Source organism: Hemitrygon akajei, chromosome 13 (assembly GCF_048418815.1).
Source record: "Hemitrygon akajei chromosome 13, sHemAka1.3, whole genome shotgun sequence".
Lineage (NCBI taxonomy): Eukaryota > Metazoa > Chordata > Chondrichthyes > Myliobatiformes > Dasyatidae > Hemitrygon > Hemitrygon akajei.
Window position 1 is genome coordinate 99,725,455 of NC_133136.1, and position 24,440 is coordinate 99,749,894.

At 42.7% G+C, this 24,440-nt stretch overlaps 1 protein-coding gene across 1 annotated transcript in view; it reads right to left on the reverse strand.

Annotated features, from left to right (window-relative positions):
- The window catches only part of prss12 (serine protease 12), a 144,075-nt gene that overhangs the window by 8,994 nt on the left and 110,641 nt on the right, over positions 1–24,440 (reverse strand). Inside the window, exons 10-12 of the mRNA XM_073065160.1 lie at positions 24,110–24,188; positions 22,153–22,275; positions 12,855–13,135 (exon numbers count right to left, since the gene is read on the reverse strand). Coding sequence (XP_072921261.1) covers positions 12,855–13,135; positions 22,153–22,275; positions 24,110–24,188 — 483 coding nt within the window. The remainder of the gene's footprint in view (positions 1–12,854; positions 13,136–22,152; positions 22,276–24,109; positions 24,189–24,440) is intronic.

Genomic DNA, 24,440 nt, shown 5'->3' on the forward strand with positions numbered 1-24,440 from the left:
TTAATGTAGTAAACACCATGGCAACAGCAACCCTTCCCTCCGAAGTTATATATGCAAAATGCTGGGGTCTAGCTACATCTATGGAAAGGGATAAAGAATTGAATTTTTTGAGGCAAAACCCTTTGTCAGTTCAGGGAATGAAAGAGAAAGAAGCCAGAATAAGAAGCTGGGGGGAGAGATTACAGGCTAGAAGATGATAGGCAAAACCAGGGAATGGGGGAGGAAGAATGAAGTGAGAAACTGGGAGGGATAGGTGGAAAAGGTAAAGAGCTGAAGAAGGAGGAATCTGATAAGAGAGAAGAGTAGACAATGGAAAAAAAGGGAAGAAAGAGGGGCACCAAGGGAAGGTAATAAGCAGGTGAGGAGAAGAGAAGAGGTAATGGGGGGCCACAGTCAGGACTGGAAAAAGAGGGAAGGGGGTGGGGGAAAACTTCCTTGTGGGGAAAATTTACTTGAAGTTAGAGAAATTGATTTTCATGCCATCAGGTTGGAGGCTACCAGATGAAATATGGTGTTGTTCCTCCAACTTGAGAGTGACCTCATTGTGGCAGTAGAGGAGGGCATGGACCAACATGTCAGAATGGGAATAGTGATCGGAATTAGAATGGTTGGCCACTGGGATATTCTGCATTTTGTGGACGAAGCTAAGATGCGTGACAAAGCAGTCCCCCAATCTCTGTCAGGTCTCAACGATGTAGAGGAGGTCACATCAGGATCACTGAATACAGTAGATGACCCTAACAGACTTACAGGTGAGTTGTTCCCTCATCTGGAAGAACTGTTTAGAGTCCTGAATGGAGGTGAGGGAAGAGGTGAAAGGGCAGGTGTAGCACTTCTTCTGCTTGCAGGGATAATTTCCAGGAGGGAGATTTATGGGGAGGGATGAATGGACAAGGGCATCACAGAGAGAGTGATCCCTGTGGATAGTGGAGTGCGGGGGAGAGGTAAAGATGTTTTTGTCGGTAGCATTCCAGTGAAGATGGTGGATGTCTTGCAGAACAATGTGCTGGATGCAGATGCTCATGGGGTGGAGGTCAGGGCAAGAGTAAATCTATTCCTGTGAAGGTGGGGGGAAGATAGGGTGAGGACAGATGCCCGGGAAATGGAGAAGAAGTGGGGAGCATCCTCCCGCCAATTTACTTATAAAGCAGGTAAAATGGGAAGAAGCCGAAAATTCCATGATTGATCTCTAAATTATAGTTTTGTGCATCTATGTACATGAGTGGTCAGCCATTAACTTCTGCATCATTGTCAATTGGAAGAGGTCATTTGGTTGGTGTTTCACATTTAATAAACCTTGGGAACAAGTAACAGGAGCTCTCAGGTGCAGATGAACTTGGTAGCAGTCATTATTTTCTGCTCATTAAATTCCCAACATGTGCTCCTGATTCATGGGTCTCTCTGCAGCAAATGATCACCCCAGAGTTTAGCCTAAGGATTTCACTTTACTAACGGTGCAGAACTTTTTGCCAGGTAGAGATTTGCAATGAAGTTGGAGGAAATTTTAAGAAGTTAAGACTGTGAACATCAACTTTTAAAAAAGACACCAAAACTGCAGTCCTTCAATAATCCATTTTGTCCCACATTAATATTAATTCAATGCATCATTTTCACTATCTATTGTCAAGTTCTGTTTTCTAGAAGATACCAAATGAAGCATGGCAATTGGATAAATTCACAATGTGGTTACACAATGCTCTAAAGCTCAAAAGATGAAAAACTTCAGGGAAGGTAGTGAGTGAGTCAGTTAATTATCACTCCAGTGAAATCACCAGCAAAGCTGTCAAGTATCCCTGTCTCAGATCTAAAAAGTTAAATAGGGGTACGATTTTAAAGAGGTATTCCAGTAATTTTATCCATATAATTAAACATTACTGATTGATCGATTAGCCATTGAAGTGATTATCCTGTGCAAAAGAAGAAGCAATTAGTAAAATTCTCTTTGTCTATTATTATTTATAGTGTTACAGATTTCAGTCAGGGAGATGTCATTTGGCCCATCATGCCTCTGCCAGTCATTTAAAAAAGCTGTTCAGAGCTAGGCTGTTCATGTTTCTCTAGAAGTCTGTCCTGTTCCCGTTCATAGGTTGCCCTAATCTAATATCCTTTTAGATTGTGCATTCCGGGTCAGTGCTGATGTCCTGAGCTAGGTGGTTTCTTTTGTCAGGCATTTGTTGACCTCCACTGATGTCAGCAAGAGTGTTGCCTTTGAATAAAGTAGTATTAGTGAAGAGGAAACAATTGGACATTCATTTAATAACGAGAATATAGTTTGCTTTTAAAGCCATTCAATTTGACCTCATTTTATCCTCTGCTTTGATTTTATGTGATTATTTTCATTTATTTATATTAAAAAGAGCTTTGACCAGTGACCAATCTGGACATTGAAGTTTTGGAAGGAGGGGATTTCACTGCCTGAGTAGAAAAGGAAGCAGCAGGTTGTTTGAGTGTAAAAGAGCTTTGACAAGTGACCAATCAGCATTTAGGATTGATTAGCAAGAGCAAATTAAAGGAAGGCATGGGCAAGTGCGGCAGTCATCATCACTGTGAGTGGACAGAGTCGAGGCTTCAGTCAGAGAAAGCAAAAGAAATAAAAGAGCGAGGTTAAGCTTTTTTTTCCTCCCCTTAATATCTGCTCGGCTGGGACAGTAGAGATGGAAGGCAGGATAGTGGAATGTTTCCCCTTGCAGGATGTGGGAAGGCAGGCAGACCTCAGGTGTCCCTGATGACTACAACTGCGAGAAGTGCATCCAGTTGCAGCTTCTAACAATCTGTGTTAAGGAGTTGGAGTTGGAACTGGATGAACACTGGATCATTTGGGAAGCTGAGGGGGTAATAGGACATACAGAGAGGTAGTTGCACTCAAGGTGCAGGACACAGGAAACTGGGTGACAGTCAGGAAGTGGAAAGGGGTTAAGAAGGCAGTACAGAGCCATTCCTCCAAAAAAACAAGTATATCACTGCTGGGAGGGTTGACCTAACACAGGAAGTCACAGTGGTTGGGTTTCTGGCACACAGTCTGGCTCTGTGACTCAGAAGTGAAGGGATGGGGGGAAGGAGAGGTACACTGTGGTGATAGAGGATTTGTTAGCTAGGAGAACGGACAGGAGGTTCTTTGGCCGAGAACAAGATTCCCTGATGGAAAGTTGCCTCCCAGGTGCCAGGGTTTGTGATATTTCAGCTCGAATCCGCAGCCTTTTTAAGTGGGAGGGTGAACAGCCAGAAGTCATGGTCCATGTGGGTACCAATGAATGATGAGGTTCTGCAAAGGGAGTTCAGGGAGTTAGGTGCTAAGTTAAAGGGCAGGACATCCAATGTTGTGATCTCAGGATTGCTATCCATGCCACGTGCTAGTGAGGCCAGAACTAGGAAGACTACACATGGCTAAGGAGTTGATGTAGGAGGGAGGGCATGAGATTTTTGCATCATTGGGCTCTCTTCCAGGAAAGGTCAGAACTGTTCGGAAGGAATGGTTTGCACCTGAACTGGAGGGGAACTAGTATCCTAATGGGAAGGTTTGTTCATGTTGCACAGTGGGGCTTAAACTAGTGTACAATGTCCTGTGTATGTTACTCAAAATGGCTTCTTTGGTTTGTTAAGAGTAGGAATGCTTCTTTGTCTGATAAGTGTTTCTCTCGCAGTTGTTTAGCTTTAGACTTGCTGATATGGGGATTGTATTCATTTGTTAACCAATGGGGAATTTTATTTTGTCTTGTGAGGCTGGAAGCTTGGGGGTTTTCGCGGTTTTTTCAGGAGAGTTGGGAAGAAGATGCCGAGGAAGGTGGACATGCGCTGCACTGCTCGGTCGACCACCGGGGGTGGTCCCAGGTGCAAGGACGTGGAGGTCGGAGGAAAGTGACGAGGGGTCGAATGGTTCGATGGTTGAGCTCCAACAATGTGCACTAAACTGACTGAACTTTGATAAGTTGGTGCCTTTTACTTTTTCTTTTCTTTCATATATATTGTATTGCATAGTACTCTTTTAGTTTTAGTAAAATCTTTAAAGTGTATTTCATAACGATATTTGGTGTGAGTTTGATATTCTGTGTGTACGCGTGGCATAAACTTGATTCTCACAGCACCTGCGTGTACGGGAGGTGGGGTTGGTGAGTGGCTGGATCTCCTTTTTCCCAGACATATACCAGCCTGTTGGGTAAGTGTTACATTTGTGGGGGCTCGTCTGGGATTGGGATTTTCAGGGGCTGTGGAATCGCGCAGGCAGCAATGCGGAGATGGACAGAGATAAGATTGTTAGCTGGTGCGAGTTGGAAGATGTACCGGTGCAGTATGCCTGTGCAGTGAGCGGAGTGGATTTTCAAGTTTCGGGAGATGCGTTACTGCGGGGGTTAAGTTTGGTAAAAGGTATTGGGCAGGTAGAATTAGTAGCTAGACGGTGTGGTAAAGAGGTAGAGTCTAGTTGGGTGATGGTTCGTACGAGTGCTGACATCATGACGTTGGAACTGCCAGCGATGGTCAGTGTTCCGGGGGAGGCGGGGCCGTGGGGGCTCCACATCCTCTCCGAGGATGAGGATGACGAGACACTGGAGGAGGAGCTAGAGCTAGAGGCGGCCCCCAGAGAGATGCCCGTCACTAGTAAAGGGAGGTCGGAGGTGGGAGGCATGACTAGGTCCCGCCCCCCAGGTAGGGGGGAAGCCTCAGAGCTGGCAGCCGCACTTAACTCCCTGGTGGGGGTGGCCGAGAGGCCACAGCTGAAGCTGGGGGTGTTCTCCAGAGCCAAGCCTACTCCAGACAGGGAGGTGGACTTTGAGACCCGGATCGAGCATACGTCTTTGATGTTAGAGGAGTGGCCAGGCTCGGAGGAGGAGAAGAGGCAGTGATTGGTGGGAAGTTTGAGGGGTTCGGCAGCCAAAACAGTCCAGGAGTTGAAAGCTGAAAAGCCTGGGGCTTCAGTGGAGGAATGCATAGAAGTTTTGGAGGGAGCATTTGGGTTGTCAGGGGAACCCTGGCTGCTTTTAGCAGAGTTCCAATGCCTGGAACAACGGAGAGGGGAAAAGCTCTCTGAATACATATTTAGGATGGAGGGGATGCTCTCGGGGCTGCGGCGCCGGGGGGTAGTGAAGGTGCCTGATGTGGCTAGCATGAGGATGAGTCAGTTATTCAGTGGCTCTCTGGAGGGGGACAAGGTGGCATGGACTATCCGGCAGGCTTATAGGAAGGGCTCCCCTCCATCTGATTAGAGAGGTGCGGGAGGAAGAGAGAGCGTTGTGGCGGAAAAGCGGCTCGGGCCTCCGGGAGCGATCCTCAGCGATACAGGAAGTGGTGGCTGGGTGGAGGACTGACAACCCCCAGGGGAGTAGGGACCCCCCTCTGGAGGGGAAGGACAGGGGAGGTACCCACTCCCGGGGACGGCCAGTGCAGTGGGTTGGGAGCGGGAGCCGTCCTGGGAGAGGAGGGGCGGTAGGCAGTGTGAGCTTTAACTGTGGGAAAGAGGGGCATTTCAGGTGGGACTGTGGGCGGCCGAGGGTGTGCTATAGCTGTGGAGAGGAGGGACACTTTTGGTGGGATTGTGAGAGACAAGGAGTCCCGCGGAGGGCAAGCCCCCGGGCGACTAAGAAGGGGGAGGTGTCGGGAAACTTAGGAGAGGCTCAGTGAGGGAATGGACTGGAGCCTCTGGAGGAACACGTTCCCAGAGATCAGCCAGGGGACCACCGGGTGCCCACGCCTCTATTCCAGATCGGCTGGTAGGACCCTGTGCCAGTGTGTGTCTACGGATAGAGGGAGTTTACGCGAAAGCCGTTCTTGATACGGGATCGCAGGTGACCTTATTGTACCGGTCGTTCTACAACCAATATCTAAAGCATTTGCCCGAAACCCCATTTGACGCCTTGCAGATTTGGGGTGTTGAGCGAGGGTGACTACCTGTACGATGGGTACCTATCGGTGAGATTGGAGTTCTCGGAGGGCGATGTGGGAGTGTCCGAAGCTATTGAGACGTTGGTGTTGGTGTGTCCTGAACCGGTGGAAATCGGTGGTGCTGCCCTCCTAGTGGGGACTAACTCCCCAGCTGTGCGATGGCTCCTGGGAGTTTGTAAGGAGAAAGGGGGGAACACTTTCTGGAGACCCTCTCGGTGCATCCAGTGTTTCGAGTGGTATTCGAAGAAGGGGTTGCCTCCCAAGGGCTGGACCCGGAGTGTAAACGAGGGACGGTGTGGTGTACGCAGGCGAGGCCCAAGATGATCCGACCAGGGGAGGTAGCACTCGTGATGGGGACCCCCAGATTCCCAGCAGTGCCGACGGGCGAAGCCCTGTTAGTAGACGCCCCGGACGATCTTGAAGAGGAGACACGATTTCCGGCGGGGGCGCTGGTGAGGGTCTGTCAGGTAGACCTGGGGTGTCCGAGGCAGAGGGTTCGCAGGTGAAGAGGGAGCCCAGTGAGGTGGAAGGGGCGGCAGAAGGGGTAAGGAGATCTCAGAGGAGTAGGCGCCCCCCTGGAGCGGTTGACATATGTGGTGCCGGGAGAACCAAGTGTGATTTCTACTGCTCTGGGTAGTTATGTCGCTGCTTTCTGCACCTGGGTTGGGTTTTGTGTGTTGCAAGAAGCTTTGGGGAACTCTGGTAATGTTATGAGGGCATGACATTTGCTGGTGGGGGGGAGAATGTACAATGTACTGTGTATGTTACTCAAAATGGCTTCTTTGGTTTGTTAAGAGTAGGAATGCTTCTTTGTCTGATAAGTGTTTCTCTCGCAGTTGTTTAGCTTTAGACTTGCTGATATGGGGATTGTATTCATTTGTTAACCAATGGGGAATGTTATTTTGTCTGGTGAGGCTGGGAGCTTGGGGGGTTTTCGCGGTTTTTTCAGGGGAGGAGGAAGGAGATGCCGAGGAAGGTGGACATGCGCTGCACTGCTCAGTCGACCACCCGGGTGGTCCCAGGTGCGAGGACGTGGAGGTCGGAGGAAAGTGACGAGGGGTCGCATGGTTCGATGGTTGAGCTCCAATGATCTGCACTAAACTGACTGAACTTTGATAAGTTGGCGCCTTTTACTTTTTCTTTTCTTTCATATATATTGTATTGCATAGTACTCTTTTAGTTTTAGTAAAATCTTGAAAGGGCATTTCATAATGGTATCTGGTGTGAGTTTGATATGGTGTGTGTGCGCGCGGCATAAACTTGATTCTCACAGCACCTGCGTGTACGGGAGGTGGGGTTGGTGTGTGGCTGGATCTCCTTTCCCCCTAGACATATACCAGCCTGTTGGGTAAGTGTTACACTAGATTTGCAGGGGGGATGGGAACCAGAATACCAGAACAATTAGTGGTGAGTTGTAGAGTGGATGTAGGTAAGACCTCAGACAAAGCTAGGAATCTAAAAGTTGAGCATGGTGTGACTAGTGTTCAACGCCAGAAGTTTTGTAGGAAAGGTGGATGGTGCTGAAGATGAAATAGCTGGTTTACAAACAGAGGCATGGTGTAATGAGGAGAGGCCACTGAAGGGGCAAAATTGCAGTCAGCAGGATGAATTGCAATGTAAAACACGGGCAAAATCCAAAACGGTGAATGCAGGACTGAAGGTGTTTTACTTGAATGCACACAGTATACTGAATAAGGTAGAAGAACTTGTACCACAGTTGCAGATTGGCATGTATGATGTTGTAGGCATCACTGAATCGTTGCTGAATGAAGATTATAGCGGGGATCTGAATGTCGAAGCATACACATTGTATCGAAAGGATAGGCTGGAAGGCAGAGGGAGTGGAGTTTCTCTGTTGGTAAAAAATGATATCAGATCATTAGAAGAGGTGACATCAGAAGGTGTTGTATCATTGTGGATAGAGCTAAGGAACTGCAAGGGTAAAAAGACCCTGATGGGAGTTGTAGACAGACCCTCAAACAGTAGTAAGGATGCAGTCTACAAATTTCAACAGGAGATAGAAAATGCATGTCAAAAGGGCAATGTTACAATGGTTATGGGGCATTTTAATATGCAGGTTGATTGGCAAAATCAGCTTGGCGCTGGATTCCAGGAGGGGCAATTTCTAGAGTGCTTTCGGATGGCTTTTCAGAACGGCTCATGGTTGAGCCCCCTAGGGAATCAGCTATACAGGATTAGGTGTTGTGCAATGAACCAGAATTGATTAGAGAGTGTAAGGTAAAAGAACCCATAAGGGCAAGTGATCATAATATGATTGAATTCACCCTGAAATTTGAGAAGGAGAAGCTAAAGTCAGATGTAACAGTATTACAATGGAGTAAAGGGAATTACAGAGGCTTGACAGAGGAGCTGGCCAGAAAAGAACACTGGCAGGGATGATCGCAAATCAGCAATGGCTGGAATTTTTGGAAGCAATTTGTAAGGCACAGGCTATATACATCACAAAGAGGAAGAAGTGTTCTAAAGGGAAGATGACACAACCATGGCTAACAAGAGAATCAAAGCCAACATAAAAGCCAAAGAGAGGGCATATAATAGAGCAAAAATTAGTAGGAAGTTAAGAGGATTGAGAAGCTTTTAAAACCAAAATAAGGCAACTAAACAACCATTAAGAAGGTAAAGATGGAACACAAAAGCAAGCTAGCCAATAATATTAAAGAGAATACCAAAGTTTTTTCAGATACATAAAGTGTAAAAGAGAGACGACAGTGGATATCGGACAGCCAGAAAACAATGCTGGAGAAGTAGTAATGGGGACAAGGAAATAGTGGATGAAGTGAATAAGTATTTTGCATCAGTCTTCACTGTGGAAGACACTAGCAGTATGGTGGAAGTTCCATGTGACAGGGGTCATGAAGTGTGTTAAGTTACCATTACCAGGGAGAACGGTCTTGGGAATCTGAAAGGTCTGAAGGTAGATAAGTCACCTGGACCAGATGGTGTACACCCTAGGGTTCTGAAGAGATCATGGAGGCATTAGAAATGATCTTTCAAGAATCACTAGTTTCTGGAACGGTTCCAGAAGAATGGAGAATTGCAAATGTCACTCCTCTCATCAAGAAGGGAGAAGGGCAGAGGAAAAGAAAGTATAGGCTAGTAATTTTGACCTCAGTGGGTGGGAAGATGTTGGAGTCAATCATTAAACATAAAGTCTCAGGGTACTTGGAGGCTTATGATAAAATAGACTGTAGTCAGCTTGGTTTCCTCAAGGGAAAATCTTGACTGATAAATCAATTGGAATTCTTTGAAGAAGTAACAAACAGGACAGATAAAGGAGAATCAGTTGACATTGTGTACTTGGATTTTCAGAAGGCCTTTGACAAGGTGCCACACATGAGGCTGCTTAACCAGCTATGAGCCTATGGTATTACAGGAAAGACTCTCATATGGATAAAGCAGTGGCTGATTGGCAGCAGGTAAAGATTGGGAATAAAGAGAGCATTTCCTGGTTGGTTGCCAGTAACTAGCAGTGTTTCACGGGGGTCTTTTTTGGGCCTGACTATTTTTACGTTATATATATCAATGATTTGGATGATGAAATTGATGGCTTTGTTGCAAAGTTAGCTGACAATGTGAATAAAGGTGGAGGGGTAGGTAGTTTTGAGGGAGTAGAGGAACTACAGAAGGACGTAGACAGATTAGGAGAATGGGCAAACAAGTGGGAGATTGAAACTTACCCCTGACATCTCCTCTGTACCTACTCCTCAGCACCTTAAACCTGTGTCCTCTTGTGACAACCATTTCAGCCCTGGGAAAAAGCCTCTGTCTATCCACACGATCAATGCCTCTCATCATCTTATACACCTCTATCAGGTCACCTCTCATCCTCCGTCGCTCCAAGGAAAAAAGGCCGAGTTCACTCAACCTATTCTCATAAGGCATGCTCCCCAATCCAGGCAATATCCTTGTAAATCTCCTGTAGCCCTTTCTATGGTTTCCACATCCTTCCTGTAGTGAGGCAATCAGAACTGAGCACAGTACTCCAAGTGGGGTCTGACTAGGGTCCTATATATCTGCAACATTACCTCTCGGCTCCTAAATTCAATTCCACGATTGATGAAGGCCAATACACCACACGTCTTCTTAAACACAGAGTCAACCTGCGCAGTTGCTTTGCGTGCCCTATGGACTCGGACCCCAAGACCCCTCTGATCCTCCACACTGCCAAGAGTCTTACCATTAATACTATATTCTGCTATCTTATTTGACCTACCAAAATGAACCACTTCACACTTATTTGGGTTGAACTCCATCTGCCACTTCTCAGCCTAGTTTTGCATTCTATCAATGTCCTGCTGTAACCTCTGACAGCCCTCCACACTATCCACAACACCCCTAACCGTTGTGTCATCAGCAAACTTACTAACCCATCCCTCCACTTCCTCAGCCTGGTCATTTATAAAAATCATGAAGAGTAAGGGTCTGGACTATATCTTATAGGAATAGGCCCTTCTGGCTGTTCGAGCCATGCTGTCCTTCAACCCCTGACTTAACCCAAGTCTCATCATGGGACAATTTACAATGACCAATCAACTTACCAAATGGACATCTTTGGACTGTGGGAGGAAACCAGAGCACTCAGAAGAAACCCACGTATACACGCCTTACAGACAGTGGCAAAAATTGAACCCAGGTCGCTGGTACTATAAAGTTTGTGCTAACCACTACGCTACCTTGCTTGCATTACTTAGGAAGTAAATATTTCCTTGTGCATGGGCTGAGGAAATGGCAAAAGTAAACCAGCAAGATGTGAAATGGGGTATAACAGTGCCTGCTTAGCCAGCCATAGTCCAGGCTGCATTTCACACTGACACATTCTACCATGATATTACTTAATATCTGACGTAGAATCTTAATTACATTTCGGGTTGGTTAGAAAAATAGGAATAGAGCTCAGAAATCTAAGGAATATCAACTCTGATGTTGACGAGAAGATGAAATTATAGTGCAATATAATTATGATAAATAGCTTATATTACAAATGTGGACGTAAAATGAATAATTCTAACCATCAATGTTATGTAGTTATGTATAAGTAGGTAATTTCCAAATCCAATCATATCTCATCTCCAATCTATCTACTTGCGCAATTCTAATAAAGCTGAGTCAAGGGGTACACTTAATACAAGGTGTCAGATATAAAATTACCCCTCTTCTCACTCACTCTTCATTCTCTTTTTCACTTGGATTAAATATTAGATTTATATTGATAAGAAAAATGTGACCAGCCACACTTATATCAATATAGTTACTGCAACAGAGTAAAACTTTGAAGGTAGCATATCCTGATAAGAAGTGATATATTGGACTGGTGTTTACAATGCTACTCACATAAGAAGACCATAAGATATAGGAGCATAATTAGGTAATTTGGCTCATTGAATCTGATCCGCCATTTCATCATGTCTGATCCATTTCCCTTCAAATCCCAATCTTCTGCTTTCTCCCCGTATCCCTTTGTGATATGTCACATAACGTTCCAAATTTTAACTTGACAGTTGCACACCAAAGAGTCTGAAGTCCAAGCAAGTACTCTGATAGGGGCAGGTTCATAACAAAAAATAAAAAAAAGTACCTGTTGATTAATGTTTCTATGTCCACAGACCTCACCTGAAACTTTATGTTGATCTTACTGTCATTGACAAGTCAATGGGTGCTAACTAAAAATGCTGTCATTCATCATCGGCCAGGTCTCTAAGTGACCCTGGAAGCTAAAAGCTCCCACTCACTCCTTTATCATGTCTGAGTTGGACAGGGTGCCTGCCCCATCTCATAACAGCCAGTTATTAAATTTCACAGCTAGGTAATGGACTAACCACTGGAAGCTCCAAGAGACTCTACTGGAAGTTGCAGTGGAGTCCATTAGAGTTGCCAGAGATCTTTGGCTCTAGTAGTTTTAACTTACTCTCAGTAGGTTGAATGGAGTAAGAATCATAAACTAGTTTTAGGGCATGGGACAAGAGATTCAAAGGGGATTTGAACGGGACCTTTATCACCTGGAGAGTGGTGAGTACATGGAATGCGCTTCAGGAGTGGCGGAAGCAGAGCTGCTGACAGCAGTAACGAGCTGCCTGGTTGATCACTTCAATCAGCTAGGCATTAAAGGATTAAGCAAAACTCAGTGAATCAAGCAGCACCTGTGGGGCTGGAGGGAGGGAGGAAAGGATCACCAACGCTTTGTGCCGATACTCTGCAATAGGACTGAAAGCGGAGAGGGAAGATAGTATAAAGATGAGAGGGGGGAGAAGTGAAACAGGGGCCAGTAGGTGAAAGGTGAACCAATGAGGGGTGAGGGATGAGTGACAGATGAGGGAGAAGGTAGATGGGCCAAGTGCTGGAAGGGATGGGATTAACACATTTGGAATGCTCATTGGTGTAGATGTTGTGAGATTGCTGGACTGTTTCCATGCTCTATTACTCTGTGATTCTGTGTCTTTGAACTTAGTGTTGTCACCACAAGTGAGTAGTAATTTGTTGCTTAAAACACAAAGCAAGAAAAAGAAAGGTAAAGATCAATAACATACTGCATTATGTCATAGTGTTTAATGATTCAAATATGGGGTCATATGATTTGGAGCACAACCTGCATCTGATCAATATTTCAAGAAGACAAAATAAATCAAAAAATCATGATAACCCTAGTCTTACACTTACAGTCTATTTGAACACTCAAATTTCTGTTGGTGGCTATGAAGGCTCCAGTGAATGGTAACAATGATTCTTTATAGTGCTAGATTAATTTATCGTGATGCTTTAAATTAATGCATAAATAATTTAACAAATGCTCCAATAATTAAATTCACCATTTTATCAACCATGAAGAAAAATTATACTAAATTTTGGATATTACATTTGGGTACTAACCAAGATCTAGAATTATTTAGCTTCAAAGAATGATAGCTACACTTTACTCTCCTTAGCTGCATATTGGGATATCAGTTCACAGTATTCATTATTACCTGTGTCACCCCATCCAGTAATGTAGCAGTTTGAGCTGCTTCTCTGTATACGTTCTCTCCTGTGTGGCAAACATGCTGGAAGGACATGGGCATTAAATTTGATGCAACGTTCCTGGTCTCCTTCAAGCTTTACCAATGCAATGTCATAGTCATTAGCATCAGGCTTATAGTCTTTGTGGATGACAATGGTCTGCACTTCAAGATTCTCCTCAAATTCCTCAGATACTAATGTGTGGTAATCACCAACACGCACAACATAGTTCTTTGTGCTGTTGCCATACCTATCAAAGAGAAGGAATAAATTTAAGAAAGAAGTTTTATTTAATAGAACACACAGCATAAAAGAGCTCCAATTAAATGAATTACAATGACCTAGGGTTCATTTGATTAAAAGCATAATGGCCTGCACTAAATGTTTGCTTCAATTGATTGAACTTTGGAATAGGAGTACAGCACTCTTGACATTACTAGCTAGTGCATTCAAAGTCACTGATCAGCAACAAATTTCTAGGCATAATGGAGTATGACAGTGGGAAAGAAAACCACTGTGTTGTGTTGGTTAAGTGAACCACTTAGGAGAGTATTACTAAATCAAGATAAGAGAAAATAAAAAAATTGTAAAGCAAAAATTGTTTGATAAAAGATGCTTGCTGTTTACTATTTATAACAAAGGTATAAGTTTGAATGAAATATGTAATTATAGTTTTGTTTAAATATCAAACAGCAGAAATCAACATCCCTGGCTCTCTAATGTCAATGATCCTTTTTAATATTTGAGAGGAAATTGGAATGATCCTTTCATCCTTCAGTAGTTAAGCATCAGATGAAACTGAGTTAGAATATCAAAGAAAATGTAGAGTTTATCACTTATTTAAAGTTAGCATCTTTGACATAATAGTGTACAAAAGAGCATCATGCAAAATAATTATCATTTTCCCTTTTAATGGCAGATTCTTTTCCATTTTAAAGACAGAGAAACTACTAGAATTTGTACTAGAAAACTGACAGTAACTTTGGAATTTCTGTGCAAGTGTAGTTTAACATAGATATCCCAAAGATTTAAATTGATAGATAGGGAAACTGGTTAATTATTGTTATATGTACCGAGGTACAGCATGAAACTTCTCCTGCATACCATTCATAAAGATTAATTCATTACCACAGAGTAATAATGCAGAATAACATTAAAAATAACATGACAAATGCAGAATAAAATATTACAGTTGCAGTGAAAGTGCAGTTTAGGTAGTCAGCTTGGTGCAAGGTCATAAGGAGATAGGTAGTGAGGTCATGAGTCCACTTTATTGTACTAAAGAGCTGTTCAATAGTCAGGATAGGAGCTGTCTTTGTGCTTGGTGGTCTGTGCTGTCAAGCTTTTGTTTCTTTTACAGGATGAGAGGAGGGAGAAGAGAGAAGGTCCAGTGTAGATCGGATCATTGATAATGTTGGCTGCTTTATAAGGCAGCAAGAAATGTCGACAGAGTCCATATAGAGGAGCTGGGTTCTGTATAATGCTGAGCTGTGTCGACATCTCTTTGCAGTTCTTTGCGGCAATGGGAACAGCAGATGCCATATGGAAGATGAGCGGAGGGTGAGAGGTGTCCTGAAGAGGTGTATAAGATAATGAGAGGCAATGATCATGTGAATATCCAGAGGCTTTTTCCCAGGACTGCAATGGCTAATACGAGGCGGCATAGTTTTAAGGTGCTTGGAAGTAGGTTCAGAGGGGATGTCAGGGTTAAGTTTTTCATACAGAGTGGTGGGTGCATGGAATGCACAGCCAGCAAAGGTGGTAGAGGTGGATACAATAGGGTCTTTTAAGAGACTCTTAGATAGGTACATAGAGCTTAGTAAAATAGAAGGCTATGCGGTAGGGTAATTCTAAGCAGATTCTAGAGTAGGTTACATAGTTGGGACAACATTGTGGGCCAAAGGGCAGTAATGTGCTGTAGACTTCTATGTTCTTGGTTCTATTAAGTCATGAAGCACCTGAATAGGATGTTTCCTATGGTGTATCGATAAAATTGGTGAGGTTCAAAGAGGACCAGCCAAAGGTCTACAGCATCCTGAGGAGATAAAAGTTTTGTGTGAGCTTTCTGGCCATGACTGATGTCAATTACTTTGCTTATATTGCTCTGCATTCTCCATCATCATTATAAAGGAAAATAAGTTGAGTTGACACAAATTTCTCATACTTGTTGACTAATTGTGGTGCTGAAATATTCTGAAATAGTACTCTGAAATAATCTGAACACAACATTTTGTCGAGAAAATTACCACTGGACTAGACATGCCCAGGCATCATCCCTGACGAAGTTGGCAAAGTTTGTCATTAAAACATCGGTTATAATGGATACCTGTACCCAGCTGGAAGTCCAAGAGGAGTTTATTCATTGACAAGAACAATTTATTCACCTGTTTCATGATACATTCTAAGTAAGGTTTGTTTGGAAAGTGACAAGTTGTGGAGAGCTAAGTAAAAACAATATCAAAATATGGGAGAAGAGGAAAACAACTTGTTTTACTTCCATTGATGTTTTCTATGTGTCAGTACGTGACAGTAATGTGCACCAAATTATAGACAAAGCATTTTTGTTCTATGCATTTGTCCTGGTTTGAAAGCTTCTTGTAGGAGCGTACAACATAAATATAGCTGCTCATCTATAGTAATTTGTTTCCTCCACTGTACGTTGTCACTGAAGAACAGAGTGAAATTGTGAATTTGCCTTGTGATGAGTGCCTTTCATTAACCTTTACTGAAAAGCAACACTGTGATTTATTAACTACAAAACAGCTCATATCTTGCCATTGCCTAGCTTGAAGGAAGAATTCCCCATTGTTCTACCATATGTGCACTGTGCATGTTTATAATTGTGGTTTCTAAAAGGAAATCTGATCATGGCTAACTATTCCTTAGACCTATAATCCATAAAGCACATGTTGCCTGCAATATAATCTAGTCAAACCAGGTATGACTTGCAGAGGGCTACTTCAGGAGCTCTGGAACAACTCCAAGGAGTTTGGCGGCAACTCTGGCAGGGTTTGCAGGTCATTACTTTCTACAAAGCGAAACCCAACATCATGAATGGCAGTGATGGTTCTCTCTCAGACAAGTTCAATGACCTTTATACTCACTTTGAAAGGGAGAATAAAACTACAGCTATGAGCACCCGGTGACCCTGTGATTTCTGTCATGGAGGCTGACATCAGGCTCTCTTTCAGGCAACAGGCCCCAATGGATTACCTGGTAAGACTCTGAAAATCTGTGCTAACCAACTGGTGGGAGTCTTCAAAGACATTTTCAGTCTCATATTGCTACAGTTGGAAGTTGCCAGCTGCTTCAAAAGGGCAACAATTATACCAGTGCCCAAGAAGAGCAGTTGGAGATGCCCTAATACTATTCAGTAGCATTCATGTCTACGGTAATGAAGTGCTTTGAGAGGTTGGTCATGGCTAGAATCAACTCATGTGCCACAGGAAGGACCTGGTTCCACAGCAATTTGTCTATTCTCACAATAGGTCTACAGCAGACGTGATCTCATTGGCTCTCCATGCAGCCTTGGATCACCTGGACAATACAAAAAGACATGTCAGGATGTTGTTTATTGACTACAGCGTTTAGCACCGTCACTCCTGCAATTCTGATTGAAAAGCTACAGAACCTGGGCTTCTGTACCTCCTCTGCAACTGGATCCTCAAATTCCTAACTGGAAGACCGCAATCTCCACCTCGCTGACAATCAACACTGGCTTACAGATGTGTGCTTAGCACACTGCTCTACTCTCTCAACAGCCATGACTGTGTGGCTATGCATAGCTCAAAGGTTATCCATAAGTTTGATATACCTGCTAGTGGAGTGGTGTCGCAGCAACAGCCTTGCACTCAACGTCAGTAAGATGAAAGGGCTTATTGTGGACCCCAGAAAGAGTAAGACGCTCTGTCCTCAGAGAGGAATCAGAAGTGATGAATGTGAGCAATTTCTAGTTCCTGGGTGTTAATGTCTCTGAAGACGTAACCTGGTCCAAGCATATTGATGAAGCTATAAAGAAGGCAAGCCAGTGGTGATATTTCGTTAGGAGCTTGAGAAGATTTGGTATGTCAGCTAAAACACTCAAAGATTTCTACAGATGTACCATGGACAGCATTCTAACTGGTTGCATCATGGTCTGGTATTGGGGGAGCGGGCTACTGCACAGGAGTTAAGTAAGTTGCAGAGAGTTGTAAAATTAGTCAGCTCCATCACGGGTACTAGCCTCCGTAACATCCAAGACATCTTCAAGAAGCATTACCTCAAAAAGACAATGTCTATCATTAAGGATGCCCACCATCCAGGACATGTCCACTTCTCTTTGTTATCATCAGAGGGGAGGTACAGAAGCCTGAAAGCACAAACTCAATGATTCCAGAATAGCTTCTTCTCCCCTACCATCTGTTTTTGAATTGACATTGAACCCATGAACACTACCTCACTACTTTTTAATTTCTATTTTTGCTCTACTTATTGAATTTATCTATTTAATATATATATTTATTTACTGTAATTCTCAGTTTTTTAATATATTATCATGTATTGCATTGTACTGCTGTTGCACAGTTAAGAAATTTCACAAGATAGGCTGGTGACATTAAAACTGATTCTGATTCTGAACTCAGATAAATTTTAACACGGACTTTTCTGGGACCAAGTCCGCCAGAAATTCATATACTTGTGGAACAATTTGTGTCTTATGCAGAATTAGAGAAAAATAAGATGCATATTTCATATTCTGCATTAAGGAATAACAATTAAAAGAAAGAAGAATATTATTTTTTCATTTGTTAATTGTAATGTTTACTTATATTTTCTTTAACAACATTTCATTTTTGAAAGTAGTTAAAATTGTAGTTGCTTAGTTGAAATAAATGCAATGGATGACTTTGAGATCTCCTTCAGGAGCTCATCAACTAATATGGATTCTTGAAATATTGTTTAGCCTACATTTAGTGCATGGAACCATTTTGATAATGAAAATCAAACACGTTATAAAGAGCTTCTGGAAACCATTAATGGGTTCAAAAACCATTCAGAAAGCATGTTATTGCTCTTTAATGAAGCTGCACTACAGTTTAGTGCTGAGCATTTGACCCACTGCCCTTGCTTAATTACCTCAACATGATTGGAAGTAAATGTCATTGCCTAGCATTGTGAATGCTACTTAAAGCTATTGGTGCTGCTGGATATTGAAAGAATCACTGTGGGACACTATCTGGGATACTTCACCAACACTCAATGTCAACAATTAGCTTACATTATTAAACATATAAATGAAAAGCATGTCAACATGAATACAAACATCAACTAATAACAGCTGTGCATTCCTTTAATGCCTATACTGAATGACCTATTTTATTTCAATGCATTTCACACACAGGTAACCTAATAGGATAGAAGGAACCAGCACTTAATATTCAAAGGAGAACAAGATTATCTTGCAATGCATTAATGTAGATGACTTGGGAACACTAATGCTGTTGATTTGATTAGACTCTCTTGTTGAGACGGGCATTGCCTGTCACTTTGCAACATGAATATTACTACCCACACATTAGCCCATGCGTGTTTGCTGTTTAGGTCTTGCTGCAGACAAGCATGGAATGACCTTTCTTGCTAAGGAATTGCAAATGGAATTGAACACTGTGCGAACAACCGCAATGCCCAACTATAATACTTTGATGGAATAGGTGGAAGTATCTATACCTATGACCCTATCTCAGAAACACCTGCTTTGATGTCTTGGGGCTGGAGTGGTTGACTTACATCTTCCTTTGCCTGACATAATTTTCTAGCAGCTTAGTCCCAGTGACAGTGTGTGACTGGTTGAAGGATGATGACTTTCAGTGGAGAAATTGAAACTGTAAGACGGCAGTCAGCTACACATTGAAGACCCAGCATTGGACTGCATGTACCCAACAGGAACTGGAGCAGTCTGTGCTAGTTGACAGATTACACCATGTCCTGGTAAAGGGGCTGCCATTATGAGAGTGGACAGCAGATCCACGCTCCACAGTGCTGCCACTATTCCCCTCCAGATGTCCTTCAGCAGCTTTAGTAATCTCTCCATTTCTGCAACACCCAGGAAACTCCTTGAATGCTGGTATCTGCACCCATGATGATAGATGCCTGAGCTTGAATCTTGGAAGTAAATGCAGCATAAGATTTTATTTGTGCTTTGCATGTGCTACAATGAAACTTGTGACACTGGCTATCTGAAGCTGGTGGGCTCTACGTACAAGTGGAAGCAGTAGCCCACCAGTTTCATATTGAGAAGCACATCTGCAGCCTTTTCTAATCTGCTACATTTCATGATCTGGCATCTACACTATTTCCCTTCCCCTGCAGGCCACCTATGCTTGGTGTCTTACCATTTGTAAATCCCTTCTCTAACGTAACCTCTATAACTGTCAGTGCCTGAGCTATTAGATAGGGATTAAAAATAGAGTGTTTTTCAACTTCACTCTTTCCCGTATAGCCAGACTGCACTTCCTGACTATCTTAGAGAGGAAAAGCACTCTGTTAATGGTGGAGAATGGTAATGGGCAGGGGTCTGATGCTGTAGTGGCAATGTAAGAGCTGCATGTGAGATTGTGGTTGGGAGGTGGATAACACAGAGAGGAAAGTGGAAGAAGAAAACAAAAGGAGAACAAGATGTGAGGACACCATCAACTTCTGTGGTTTCCCTCTACCATTGGCCACAATCTCATTTCTGGCCCCTCATGAGGTTAGGTGTGAATGCTGATTGACAGATTGCTGGTAGATGAGTGCTCTGGTTGTGGTACTTGGAAAAGAGTCTGTGTCTATTGGTGCAGCTGATGGCATATGGAACTTCATGTTATAATTACAGAACTTGACCACACCCTAATTGAACTTCTCACTCTTCATCCACGTCTTGTAACATAACACCTGCCCCTGATCAGAATCAGAATCAGGTTTCATACCACTGGCATAAGTCATGAAATTTATGTTTTGTAGCAGCAGTACTGTGCAATACTTAATAATAAAAAGCTATCAATTACAGTAAGAAGTATACTCTACATATAAAAAGGAAAATTCAATTCAATACGTGGTGCAAAAAAGAGGACAAAAATATTGAGGTACTGTTTATTCAGTAATCTGATGGCAGAGGGGAAGAAGTTGTTCCTGAAACATTGAGTATTGGTCTTCAGACTCCTGTATCTCCTCCTTGATGGTAGCATTGAGAAGCGGGTATGTCCTGGATGATGGGGGGCCTTAATGATGAATGACGGCTTTCTGAAGCGTTGCCTTTTGAAGATGTCCTGGATGCTGGGGAGGCATCCATACACAATGGAGCTAGCAGAGTTTACAACATCTTATAGACTTTTTCAATCCTGTGCAGTGGCCCCTCCATACCAGTTGGCGAAGTAACAAGTTAGAATGTTCTCCATGGTACGTCTGTAGAAATTTGCTCCAATCTATAATGACGTACCAGTTCCTCTCAAAATCCTAGTGAAAAACAGCTGGTGTCATGCCTTCTTTGTAATTGCATCATTGTATTGGGCCCAGGATAGATCCTGACAGATGTTGACACCCAGGAATTTGGAACTGCTCATGTCTCCACTGCTGATCCCTTGATGAGGACTGGTGTGTGTTTCCTCGACTTCCCCTTCCTGAAGTCTGAATCAACTCCATGGTCTTACTGACATTGACTATAAGGTTGTTGCTGCAACACTATTCAACCAGCTGATCTATCTTGCTTCTGCACACCTCCTCACCTCCATCTGAAATTCTACAAACAATAGTTGTGCCATCAATAAATTTATAGATGCCGTTTGAGTTGTGCCTAGCCACACAATCGTGGATGTAGAGAGTGTAGAGCAGTGGACTAAACATGCATCCTGAGCTGTGGCAGTATTGACTGTCAACAAGGAGGAGATGTTATTTATGATCCATACAGACTATGGTCTCCCAGTGAGGAAGTCAAGGATCCAGTTGCAGAGGGAGGTACAGAGGCCCAGGTTTTGAAGCCTGTTGATTAGAACTGAGGGTATGATTGTGTTGAACGCTGAGTTGTAATTAATAAACAGCAACAGTATGTATTGCTATTGTCTAGATGATCCAAGGCCAGTGAGATTGTGTCCGCTATAGACCTATTGTGATGACAGGCTAATTGCAGCGGGTCCAAGTCCTTGCTTAGGCAGGAGTTGTTTACTGCCATGACCAACCCCTCAAGCACTTCATCACAGCAGATGTGAGTGCCACTGGGTGATAGTCATTGAGGCAGCTCACACTGCTCAGAAGAGCAGGTTGGGCACTGGTATGATTGTCAAACTATCACAGCTCTCTTTGTATTGTTAATTAATAGCATGTTTACATCAATGGCAAAGTCAGCAACTATTCCACATTTTTAATTGTCCTTGAGACGGTGAAGGACAGCCACTTTCTTGAACAGGTGTTGTGAGTGGTGGTAATGAGTTCCAGGATTTTGATACAGTCACAATATAAGAACAGTAATATTTTTCCAAGTCAGGATGGTGTGTAATGTGGAGGTGGTCTTGAAAATGATGGTGTTTCCTAAATGATGTGCCTTTATCCTTCTAGATGACAGTGGTCACGCTTGAGAGGAGCTGCCACAGTATACCAGTAATGGTGTTTAATAGAATGGTCTTTATCCATTCCTGTGTAATGGATAGAGCACCAATCAAGCAAATGGCTTTACTCAGGAAGTTCTGAGTTTTGTGATTGTTGGTAGAGTTAAATGCTCCCAGATAAATGGAAGGCATTGCATCATGTCTTCAGTTTGTTGATGTAGAATAAATTTGGGGTGTCAAAAGTTGAGTCATTCACTACAGATCATCCAGTTTATTTTTCCTCACTATTATTCTCTCAGCATCTGCTGCAGAACTTGACTGTCACCTGTGCCCTCAGGACTCAGTAAGAGGTGGTGTACTGAGCTACCCTTGGTGATATTCTACTGCCAGAGTACATTTTGTACCCTTGGTCTCCACAGTGCTTCTTCCTATTACAAAATAATCCATTCCACCTAAAAATGAATTGGAGCCAAAACATTTTAAAGAAGTCTTTGCTGCAAACAAGGAGTCTTTCCAACTGATGTGATTCTTTCAACAGGAACTCTATTAATTCTGAGTAATTTGACACATATATAGACTAACACCTGCCTTCCATCAAGCCATTCAAAGCCAATTGCTGCAAATTATACCAGCCTACCATAGTCCTCCAGAGAGAAAGATCATTATTTCCTTTTAATTATGCTGATTAAATTATTTCAATTAGAAGACTGACCTTTTAAAGCAGTGAGCTGCAGTCAGGACCCAACAGCTGCCAATGAGAGTGGCACCGCACAGCAGTCTCCCTTCTCCATGGTACGCTCTCAGTCGGATGGCTGCCTGCCAAGGCCACCCGCCCCTGTGTAAGGCAGGAAGCCAAACATTAATCATCAGGGGCCCAGCAAACACAACAGAAAGGCCAGCACATGGATTTTGTCACCCACACTGACAGAAAATCTAACCCTTGCAGGTGTGTCACGAGATCTCATCTGTTGCTGCTTTGCTAGCTTGCATAAGGAATTAAATGTGTGTTTCCACTGCATTTTCATTATCTACCAAACTGAAGATCTGAATCCAAGTGGAATCCAGGTCTATTATTTGACTTATTATTATTCTTCTCTCCATCTGTTTATAATTGCAGAAGTATTTTTCATTATGCTAAATTGCAGTGTATAAAAGTGCCGGTCCTTTCTGTAATGCATTTCTATCATTCCTTTTCATACCTTAGACTATCCCAAAGCACCTTTCAGTCACTGAATTACTGTATCACTTGTATTATTTATGTCATTGCTATCATTGGTATCACTCTCTAGTACAAGAAAACACACTTCCTTACACTTAGGTGTGTCAATTTGTACAGTAAGTTCTACAAATGACAAAGAAACCAGGGAATTACTTTTTGATAATATTGTTTGAGAAATAGTCTTGGACATAGAGATGAAGCACTCTTCATCTTACTAAAGCAGTACCTTGGCTCTTTTATGTCCTTAAGGAGCAAGTGAGACCACAATTTAGTCTTTTATCTGAAGCACTGGACCTGCAAAAATGCTACACTTTCTGAATTTGATTAGTCTTATTCATGTTCTCAAATATCTGGGGTGCAGCTTGAACCTTCTTTGAACTCTAGCCTAATGTCAAAACAACAATTTTAAACCCCAAACAAGAGAAAGTCTGTAGATGCTGCAAGTCCAAGCAACACACACAAAATGCTGGAAGAACTCAGCAGGCCAGACAGCATCTATGGAAAACAGTACAATCGACGTTTCGGGCTGAGACCCTTTGGCAGGACTTCTTTTTTTCTCCATTTCTGCTGAAGGGTCTCGGCCTGAAATATTGACTGTACCTTTTTCCAGAGTTGCTTTGAGCTCCTCCAGCATTTTGTGTGTGTTGCCTTGAACAAATTTACACATTGTGCTTGCTACTTATATCACTGGTCACAGAGGCTCAAAATGTTCCTGAGTATTGGAAGCTGTTCAGTACAGACCAACATCTTTCCAGTTCTGATTAGTTTCATTAAGCTCTTAGTCTATTGATGGATCTGGAGTTTATTAGCAACCATTTCTATTTAACCATTGCCAGCAGTCTAAAACCATCACTTGAGGTGGTGTTCCGGGCGATTGAAGCAACACTCGGCCATGACTGAAAGCAGAGCTAAGTCAGTTCATATTTTCACTCAATGACAGCAGGTGCATACAGATCAGACGTTGTCACTGTGATCAGCAGCAGGAACCTGGCTAGCTACTCCATTCCCAGCAGTTCCAGACACCTGCTTTTCTCCTGACCTTGGGTGCTGTCTGTGTGAAGTTCATAATGAAGTTTACATTAATGTAAATTACCCCTATTGTAAATCAAGCTGAACATCTATATGATAGCTTTTCTGATCCCATAGCCATTCATTAAGAATTGTTTAGCTCAATACTCAGTGTCATACTAAATCCACACCAGTATCAAATCAAATGAGACTAACCAGCCTAAGAAACTTGCATCTGTGTTAATTCTCTCAAATACTGTGACAGACCTTTCTGTAAATCTTTAATGTATTTGCTTTAGCATACTGACAGAAGCAACAAGACAATCATTTTCACATATATTTTGACAATCTGATTTAGGAATGTTACATTAGATATACAGAAAATTACCGATATAAGGATTTCCTAGAGATATTTCCTTTATGCAATAATTTATTTACTGACCTTAAAGATTTTTTCCCACCAATGATTCGTTTTTGCCGTTGGTTTAACAATCGTAAGCCACAGAGAGAATTCATGGAGCCTAAAAGTTTAAAAGCAATGATGCTCAGAGTTATTTATATTGGAATTTTTTTTTACAGAAGCTTTAAACATTGAAGGGAAAACATTCAATTTCTACATTATAATGAATGCTTGTTTACAATGTCAGAAATAGAATAATTTCTCTGTACAAATTATTGAGCTAATTACTGAGTTAATGGCTTTTTATCTAAACATTTTCCAAGCTTCTTCCCATTTCACCTCATTCAACTGTTCATATCTTTCATTGCTTCCT